Genomic DNA, 9494 nt, shown 5'->3' on the forward strand with positions numbered 1-9494 from the left:
ACTCCACATCTGCACAGGACAGGAAGCGACCTCCCTATTTGGACTCAGGTCAAGGTCACTGGAGCTGGCCCCGTGTGAAACAGGCATCCTGAACTTCAGACCACTGCTACGAAGTCCAAGCAGACAAAATAATGCTGATAATCTAAAAGCTTTGAAATGTTGCCATATTTAGATAACAGGTTACCCCAGAATGATGTTTTCTTTGCATTAATATTAAAATTAGCTTTCCAAATACTCAAGTTAAATCAAATTATTAGAAAATATTTACTGTTACATAACCCACAACATAGCTCAACCCCATATGGATCATGATGTGTTGTTCTGCCTAGATTCAAGTATCAGCTCCACCACTTAATAACTAGCTCATGTTTGGCGAGTCACTTAATCTCTCTGTCACCTCATTTTTCTCCAATCTGCCAATTGGGGATAATAGAAAAACCCACCTTCTAAGCTTATTATGAGAGTGAAATACATGTAAGGCACTTAGAATAATGCCTGATACTTGGTATTCATTTAAGAAAGTCACCTATAATGACTATTATTACTACGTCATGGAGTAAAAACATTTTGATCATTTAATTATTTGTGTTAGACTCTTTTAGAACCCATGCCAGCACCACAGGGCCTCAGTGGGAAGCTTCTTTTCAAGGAATTATTTCCAAGGCAGAAGGCAAAGCTTTAGGACCCCAACAAAGACCCATGCCCAAGTTCACAGGGCACCTGACCAGAGTCCAAGAGACTGTCCTGCAACAGCTCCCCTGGCCTTTCTGGTACCAGAAGGCAAATCCCCATCCTTCCCAGAGGGAAAACTGCCTGCAGTCACCCCCAAACAGCGCCTGCTTCAGCAGGAGCCACTCAAAGCCACAGCTCACTGAGCTTCCGCGGCCTGGCTGCTGCAGAGGTGAGGCTGCAGGGCTCTCCTGAAAAGCAGGAGTCAGTTAGGGGGAGATGGCCTCTGTCCACCTGGAAGCTGCAGGCAGGGGGAGCAGAGCGAGGGGCTCAGGTGGGGATGCGCCACTCAAAGGAAGGCATTCCCACATGCCGAGACTCCGCTCTCTCCCATCCCTCCTCTGCAGCCACATAACCGGTCTCAGGATGACAAGCAAGGGCATGCTTCTTGCTTCTCCATAACTTGAGCATCCCAGCATCAAAATCCCATATCCAAATAAACCTCAATAGTAATTTTCAAAAGTTTTGACCAAAACTCACCCCTTAGTCCCAAACCCCTCTTTATTAAAAAGGGCAAAGTCCCTTCTATTTTCATCCCAACAAAGATAGTCTATACCCACAGGTGCCCTCCCTAAAGTACAGCACAACAGCTGGGAGACCCTATTCGGAGCCTTGCCAGTGTGCTTTCCTGGGAATCAGAAGCGTGACTGGGAATGCTGCCTTCACAACTTCGCTCTGGGGGACCCACCGCTGATGTGGGGGTGGGGGCGAGGGAAATGACTGAACAGCCACGGGGGGACCCTGAGTAGGGGGCAGCAGACAATCTGGGTCAAAAAATGTGGTTCTGGGAAAGCAAGCCAACCCACAAAAACAAGAAAAGGAGGAAAAGGCAAGGAAGGGGAGAAGGAAGAACACAGTGATTTAGCTCACCAAACACCCCCCTTTCTCTTCCCAGCCTAATCAACACCTCCATGAACCCCTGCTAAATGTTCAGTTCATATAGCACACGTGTGCGTGTGAGAGAATACATATACTGACAGATACCGATCACCAACAGATACTGATCACATGAGGGGAGAAAATAACTTGAACTTCAGACTCACCAGCAGTGCCTGATTCTCTTTCACTATCAGCCTCCCTACCTATTCCGGGGCGCTTCAAAACAAAACAAACAAAAACCAACTCCTGGGCAGAAAGAGAGCACCCGCTGAACTGAGCAGCATATGCTTGGGGCATTGATGCCACTGACTTCTCCTCAGTATTTCAGCTTTCTGGCGACGCAGTCCAACACTGGATTAAAGACAGCCCGGGAGAGAAGTCCCCTGTACCGAGACACTCACAGACTCTCCCTGGAGACATGCACCCCAGCGTGTGTGGCTGAGCCTATGTGAAACAGACATGCACTCAGGTAAGGCTCTACCCACACGTGACCCTGCACACTGCGAAATTCTTCCCTTCCATGATCGCGTGGCATCCAAAGTCTTGTCTACACCTAGTACGTGCAGATGTCGATTCTGTAAGAATACATGGTGGAAGGACAGAAATGGGAATGACCGAAGCCCCATTTTCTCAAGACCCTATCTGTCATCTACACGGTGCGCCCACACACACGGTGAGTAAACGTACACAGCCAGGAAACACTCATAATCACCATGCTCAGCCCACAGTCACGCGTGGGGAGAAAGAAGTCGAGAGGGCGGCGGTGTCAGGGGAAGTGGAAAGTCGCTTGCCGGGGATTGTCCTCCCAAAAGCTCGGAGCTCCTCTCGCCCCCGCCCGGGAGCGGTGCCCACCCGCGCCCAAGGGACGCAGACCCACGCGCTGGACACGCGGGGGGCTCTGCAGAGCCGAGAACCGGACAATGAGGACGCGGCGACCAGCCGGTTCCTGCTGCGGTGGCCGGTGGTGGTGCCAGCAGGCGCCGCCTGTGCACCCGCGGCCGCCGGTACCTCCACCCTTCTCTCCCGGAGCCCCACTTACGTTCCGAGGGTCTCCTTGAACTCGAAGATTTTCTTGATGTCTTCAGCTTGCTTTTTCCAGGAGGAGCTGCTCTCGCCGTTCTCCCGGGCCATGGCAGACAAGGGCGGCGTGTGCGGAGGGCGGCGAGGCGGCGCGGCCGGGGCGCGTGGGGCCGGGGTGGGCGCGCTGAGGAGGGGGTGCCCGGCGACAGGGGCGCAGGCGGCGGCGGCGGCGAGCCTGTCCGGAGGGCTGGGGCCGGCGCGCGGGGATGCTCGGCGCGGGAGCCGGAGGAGACTTTGTGCTGCGGCAGAGCTTCCTCTTCTGCAGTTTCCTCTTTCACTCTCGCCGCCGCCGCGGTCCCTCCCTGGCTCTTATTTCTGCTCGTCTCGGGCACAGACTTCCTGCCGCCGCCGCTCGCCCCGCTCCTTTGCCGCCGGCTGCCAGCCTCACTTTCTGCTACTTTCTTGCCTCCCTTCTCCTCCCTCCCCGCCGCCCGCCTTGCTCCCTCCCCCTCCTCCCCCTCCTCCTCCTCCCGCGGGCTCTCCGCCTCCCCGCGCGCCCCGGCAGCCTCCCGCCTCCCCGCCTCCGGCGCGTTGCCGCCTTCGGGGATGTCCTGCTCCCCGGGAGCGCCGTGCACCGGGCGCGGGGCACCGCCGTCGGCTGGCCGCGGCGCGCGCCCTGGAGCCCTGGAGAGGGCAGGTGCGGGGGACCCCGGCAGGTGCAGGGCGCCGGAGCGCGCGCGGGAGGACCCCAGCCCCTTGAGGTGCTTTAGTAATTCTGCAATCAAGTCCCGGGGGCGCGAGGGCTTTCCTCCTTGGCGGCGGGAGGGGGCGCCTCTGCGTTGTGCTTGGCAGCAGTGGGGTGGGGGCGGGAGTGCGAGGCTGCCCGGATCCGAGGCGCCGAGGGTGGGGGCGCTTTCCCCGAGCGCCCGGGCCAGTGGCCGGTGCGTCCCGGGGCGGCGCGGAGCGGGCGGGCGGGGGCCGGTTGTTATGGCGACGGGAGGAGACTGTGGGGATGCAGGCGGAGGTGGGCGTTGACTCGGGCCACGCCGTGCCGGCCCAATTCTGGCGCTCCCGGAGCCTGTGGGTCCCTCCCGACTCTGCGACTAGAGCTAATTCGCATTGCACCAAAATCGGCGCTCGCGTCAAATTCTGGCCGAGGGAGAGGGCCTCGTGGCGAGGAGAAAGCCTGGAAGCCTGGGGACCGGGGACGCGCAGGACGTGCCAGGCGCTGCTTCGTCTTCCCTTTGGGAGCTGGACTCCCGGAGTTACTAGGTGCCCGGGCTGCGGGTGGATTTGGGGACCTCCCGGCGCGGGCTCCGTGCCCCTCTCAGGTTGCCTCGGTCCCCGGACTGGAACTGCCGGCGGGCCTGGGCGGGCCTGGCCGGTCTTCGCTGCTGTTCGGCACCCCCTGGTTCTTCCCCTCTCCTCCTGCTGAAACCCAGAGACTTAGTGAAAAGTGAACATCTGCCCCACACCTTCCTCAAAAGGAGGGCTGCCCCCTCATTAGCCCTGCCTGCAGTGGGCTTAGTAGGGTACCCGGAGGCGGAGCTTGTACCTGGAAATATCCTTTCCTATTGGCTGGAGAAAGGACCTCGGAGTTTCTCCTAGCCTCCCATCTCGGAGATGCTCTTTGACTACCCACCCTTCTCCCACGTCCACCTGTCAGAGGGGGACCCACGTGCAGATCCCCGTCCCCAACCTGAAGGGACTACTCTTGATTCAGAAAATAGTTTTCTTTGTATCCAGATTATTGACCCCGCTCCCGTAGGGCCCCTGGCCCCTCTGCTGAGTTGAGTAAACAGCCTTGTCTTGATTGTTGCTTGACACCTGCCCCATTTTCCCAGGACTGTTCCAATTTCACTGTAAAGGGGGGGGGGGGAATCTACTCCCTGAAAAGGAAACTTCATCCAGCATCTTCTTCCTGGGCCTGACAGGGTGGATGCAGGCCCAGTGCTCTCCCCGAAACCGTCTGGACACTGACAGCCCTCCACCCCTTCTCTGACCCCAAGGAGGTCAGAAGATACCCTGACCTGCCCATCCCTCCACACCTCCATGCTAGTTTCCTGTCTTTCAGGGGCTGTTAGCTTAAGGCTCTCCAGGCTGGCCAGAGGAAATTCGGTATTACTTGGCTGTTAGAATGGATAAGCGCAACTTCCAGGACAGATAACTGAGGACACAAGAAGTCGGGGCACATCACCAAAGTGCAAGGCCAACAGCACCCTTTTCAACCAGAACTGGATTTGAGGAACTAGAATATCTTTTCCTTCTGTCAAAGGTTCAGTAATATGAAGAGTTAGAACCGGGGATAACTAAGATGCTAGTGGACACCCTCCCATGCCCTACTATGAACATCTTCTCTTCCCTCCTTCCCTTCCTCCCATTCTCCTCCTTCTTACTCAGTTCTTCCCTCTCTGTTTCACCCTTGCTCCTAGCCTAAGGATCAGCCTCCAGAGCTCCTGAAAACACTTCTCAGTCTCAGCTTTTGTCCCCAGAACTAAGGAAGTGCTGATGCTCTCTCTCTTTCTCCCTATCAAAGAGAGACAGTTGTCCAGGAGGAACAAAAGTGAAGGAGAAGCAGGGGAGGGTGGTACCTGGCTCAATGGCTGTGACTTTATCTACCATCCTGTAACATCCGTGAGGTCAAGGAACACATTGTCTTTTGCACCACTGTATGCTCAGCACCTAGTGTGGTAACTCACACATAGTAACTGACAGATGAATGAGCATAAAATGGATAAAGAAATGAATAGAATCAAGACAACTTTTTGGTATTTGTTGTACTGATGGAAAGGCTATAGAGAATCTTCTTTCTCTTCCAAACTTTGTAATGATGTTCATTCAGCATTATCAAGTCATGCTCAGCTGGACTAGGTCCCAGAGAAAAGATACAAACATTTAATGCGGAGCTAAGGAGGCCAGACCCAAAAGAATGGATCCCCAAGGAGGCAGAAATGCCAAAGACAGATTGTGTGGATTTATTATGGTCATTCCTCCCTTACTGGACTCCAAGTAAAATAAAAGATCTTGATCCTGGAGATTGCAGTGGAAAACAAAATCCACCATTTCCTAAGAATGGTTATGCATTAGACTGTACACTGCCTAATTCTGTTCACTTGAGGACCCTCACTTGGACTGTTTTCCAGTAACTAACCATTTCCTCCAGCCTGCCATGTTTTTCTAGAGAGCCAGGTGATGGCAGCCAGTCTCATGATTCTACCCCACCTCCACTGTCAATCATTTATTATCTATTGATCAAAGGCTATCTGTCCCCCAACAATTCCACTCTAGAAAGCTCTCTCACATATTCTGGATTACTAAAGTTAGGTCCCAAGTCTTTATATTTTCTTAAAGCTCTTACAATTTTGCTTAAAGAGCCCAAAGAAAAGGTTTGTTTTTTTTTTTTAAGATTTTATTTCTTTATTTGAGAGAGAAAGCATGAATGGTGGAGGAGGGACAGAGGGAGAGGGAAAGGGAGAAGTAAACCCCCACTGAGCAGGAAGCCCAACATGGGGCTTGATCCCTGGACCTGGAGATCATGATCTGAGCTGAAGCCAGATGCGTAACCAACTGAGCCACCCAGAGTTACTTTTAATAATGTATCATTAAGTAGTTACTAATATTATGCCCATCAACCTTCTCTCCCACCAACCCTCTGGCCAGTAGATCAGGCTTGTGTGGCCCAGGTTCAGAACTGGGCAGATGGTGTAAGGGAGATAAATACTATCTAGAGCAGATTCACAGATTAAATCTGAAATTTTCTAAATTACCCCTATTCAATCTTTCATACCTAAAGTGATAAGCTGGCAAGGCAAACTGGGGCAGTGGAAAGAACTAGAAATCCAGGAAACTAGACTTAAGGCCCAACTCACACAATTTGTAAAAACACTTGACCGCCCTGGACCTGTAAAATGCAGGTTGTAGAAGGGAGAATGGTACATAAATTCAGTAATTTTTAAGACTTGTAAATCAATGATTTTTTTTTTTTTTATTTGACAAAAAAACCTGAGATGCCTGGGTGGCTCAGTCGGTTAAGCGTCTGCCTTCAGCTCAGGTCATGATCTCAGGGTCCTAAGAATTGAGTCCCGCATCTGGCTCCTTGCTCCGTGGGGAGCCTGCTTCTCCCTCTACCTGCCACTCCCCCTGCTTGTGCTCTCTCTCTATGATAAATAAATTAATTTAAAAAAAAGAATATCATTAATCTTTGAAAACTTAAGAACTCTTTGGTCCAAAATTGTATTGATCAAAAATATTTTATTAAGTGACCTCATATAGATATACTCTCCATGAAAAGCTTAAATCTCAACAAGAAATATTGCAGGGAAAAACATTTCCTTCTTAAAAAGTTGGGTGCTATCCTCTCCATCAAAAGTACTATTTGACAACACTTTGATGTTAGAGCCTCTTCTCATAAATACTGCAAAAGTTTTAGCATCTTAAATTGTGTACTTAGTTCTTAAAAATAGGTAAAAGAGTTACTAGAGCATATGTTCTATATACTGATGATTAGCATAAGTTGTTGCCAGTTTACAGGACAATAATATCTAGGAAAAGCATAGCTGAATGAGGAATCACAAAGAAGGGCCACCTCTGCGAGAAGCATCTTGTCAGGGAGGCATAGTCAAGAAGAGGGACTCAATATTGTCATTTCAGATCTCTGCTGGAGAAGGTAAAGATTAAAAGAACCTTCAGTCACAAACCTGGGCCATAAAGAAACTGAGCATGATCCAAGGAAAATTCTAGCTAGCCTGGAAAATATCTAAGGCACACTCCTTAACCTGAACCTCTTATATATTAATAGCCATTCATGGAGGAACTCATGTCGTTCCCATGATGAAAAGTCAAGGTGGAACCAGCACAAAATCTTTACAAAATTCCTCCAATTCAAGCCAAAACAAAAAAATTGGGGGGTAGAAGGGTAATAGGAAAAACAGTAGCAGTGAAGATTCAACACAAGGAAAAAAAAAATTGCTACAGAAAAAGTAAAGTTTGTGTTCAAACACATCACAATAAAAAAAACAACTATAAAACCTACAAAGATGTGTTCGCTCAGGAAGGACAGGGCAAGACAAAAGGAGGGATTAAACAAGCTGGAGAGCTCGGAAAGGAAGCAGGAAACAAAGCGAAACCACCACAGATACAAAGAGTATCTTGGACGTGGAAATGGCACAAAGAAAATTGCTGAAAATATTTTAAGTGATCTAGAGGACAAATCAAGAATAGTGGGAAAATAAAATGGAACAAAGATTAGCTAGAAAATTATATGAAACACAAAGGAAGTACAACATATCTGTAAATGGTAACCCTTCTGAAGAAGCTGAAATAATGCAACAAAAAAATATTTAAAGATGTTATTCAAGAAAACTTTTCAGAAATGAAGAAAGACTTTAATCTACAGACCAAAAGGCACATCACATACTAGAAAATATATGGATGGTCAGTATCAAGACATACCCTAGTAAAACTTATCTCTAAAGAAATATTTCTTTGATTTTCAAAGAAAAAATAAGTCACATGTGTTGAAGAAAAGAAAATATCAGTCTGTTACTTCTACAGTCATGGCCAATGATAGAAGACGTGTTTACAAAATCCCTAAGGAAATAAATTGTCATGTAAGATTTTCCTAATAATAACTAACATTTACTGCATTCATATTATGCATCAGCCCTGTTCTAAGTGCTTTACTGCATTTATTTGTGAATGCTCATGTCAATTCTATGAAGTAGGTAATATCCTTCTTCCATTTCACAGTGGAGCAGACCGAGATTAGAAAGGTTAAGTAACACACCCCAGATCACCCAGCATGAATGAATAAAACACATGCAGCCTGGCTCCAGAGCCCTGCCTGTAACTATAGTACTCTCAAATAACAGGCCTCAGACAAACACTGAGAAGCTGTTACTAGAAGAAATGGATGTTGAGCAGGCAAACAGAAGAGACATCCACCACAATGTAAAAATCCTCTTCTTAATTAAAAAAGAGAGAGAGAGAGAGAGAGATTTGATAGTTGTTCAAAACCAAAATAGGAGAATCAAATGGCTGCTAGATCCACAAATATACCTTTTCCTGTATGTTTAGTTTCACTTTTTTCAAACCTTAAGGAACTTTTAAGCAGACACACCCCTTGGATCTTACCTAGTGGACATAACCTTTATCTTTCTACCTTAGACCCAAGACAAGGATGAGACTTTTCCTGACATTCTCCTGGACCTGGATTTTGCTTCTTCTACAAGGGACATTGAGACAAAATCTTGTCAGTTCCTGTTAGAATTAAGAGTCTATTCTTAACTCACTGAAGTGCATTTGGCAATATGCACGGTGCATTTATAAAACTAAGGACACTGCAAACAGTAAATGTGCTACCTCTTCTATGGAGAATCAGCCTAAACAATAATGGCACCTCCCAATTTTCTACCCAGAATGGAATCTACAACAGACATTGAAATAGAATCTCCCCAGTTTATATTTGAACTAATAGTATATTCCAAACAACTGAGGGAGGTACATTTAATGATGTACATAAATGCATTTACAAACACCGAGGGCATCAAGTCAATAAATACCTGTTTCATACAAGCAGAACCAACTACAACAGCTTCAAATAACTGCCCATAAAGGTTGATTTTCTCCGAAATCCCGTATCTTTTAAAAATCATTTCCTGTAAAGATGAGTAATTACCAAAAGATGGGAGCCTGATTGTACAATGTTTTCTTCCTTTTTAGCTATTTGAACCACAAACATTTTCAAAATATAACAGTTACTTCAAGAGTGTTGAAAAAGGAAAGAAATCAACCTTTAAAAATGTCTTCCAGTATCAGTTCTGGTATATCTGGAGGCATTAGGATGATGAACTGTAATACCAGTGAGT

At 48.2% G+C, this 9494-nt stretch overlaps 1 protein-coding gene across 2 annotated transcripts in view; it reads right to left on the reverse strand.

Annotated features, from left to right (window-relative positions):
- CAMK1D (calcium/calmodulin dependent protein kinase ID) overlaps positions 1–3116 on the reverse strand; it is a 428325-nt gene extending 425209 nt beyond the window's left edge. Inside the window, exon 1 of one of the 2 annotated variants that reach the window (XM_027592067.2) lies at positions 2648–3116. In XM_027592067.2, coding sequence (XP_027447868.1) covers positions 2648–2739 — 92 coding nt within the window. In that variant the 5' untranslated portion in view covers positions 2740–3116. Of the gene's footprint in view, positions 1–1772; positions 1872–2647 lie in introns of those variants that run through there. The other variant, XM_027592070.2, reaches the window with a different exon arrangement.
- Positions 3117–9494: the final 6378 nt, after the last annotated feature.

Source organism: Zalophus californianus, chromosome 9, assembly GCF_009762305.2.
Source record: "Zalophus californianus isolate mZalCal1 chromosome 9, mZalCal1.pri.v2, whole genome shotgun sequence".
Classification (NCBI taxonomy): Eukaryota; Metazoa; Chordata; class Mammalia; order Carnivora; family Otariidae; genus Zalophus; species Zalophus californianus.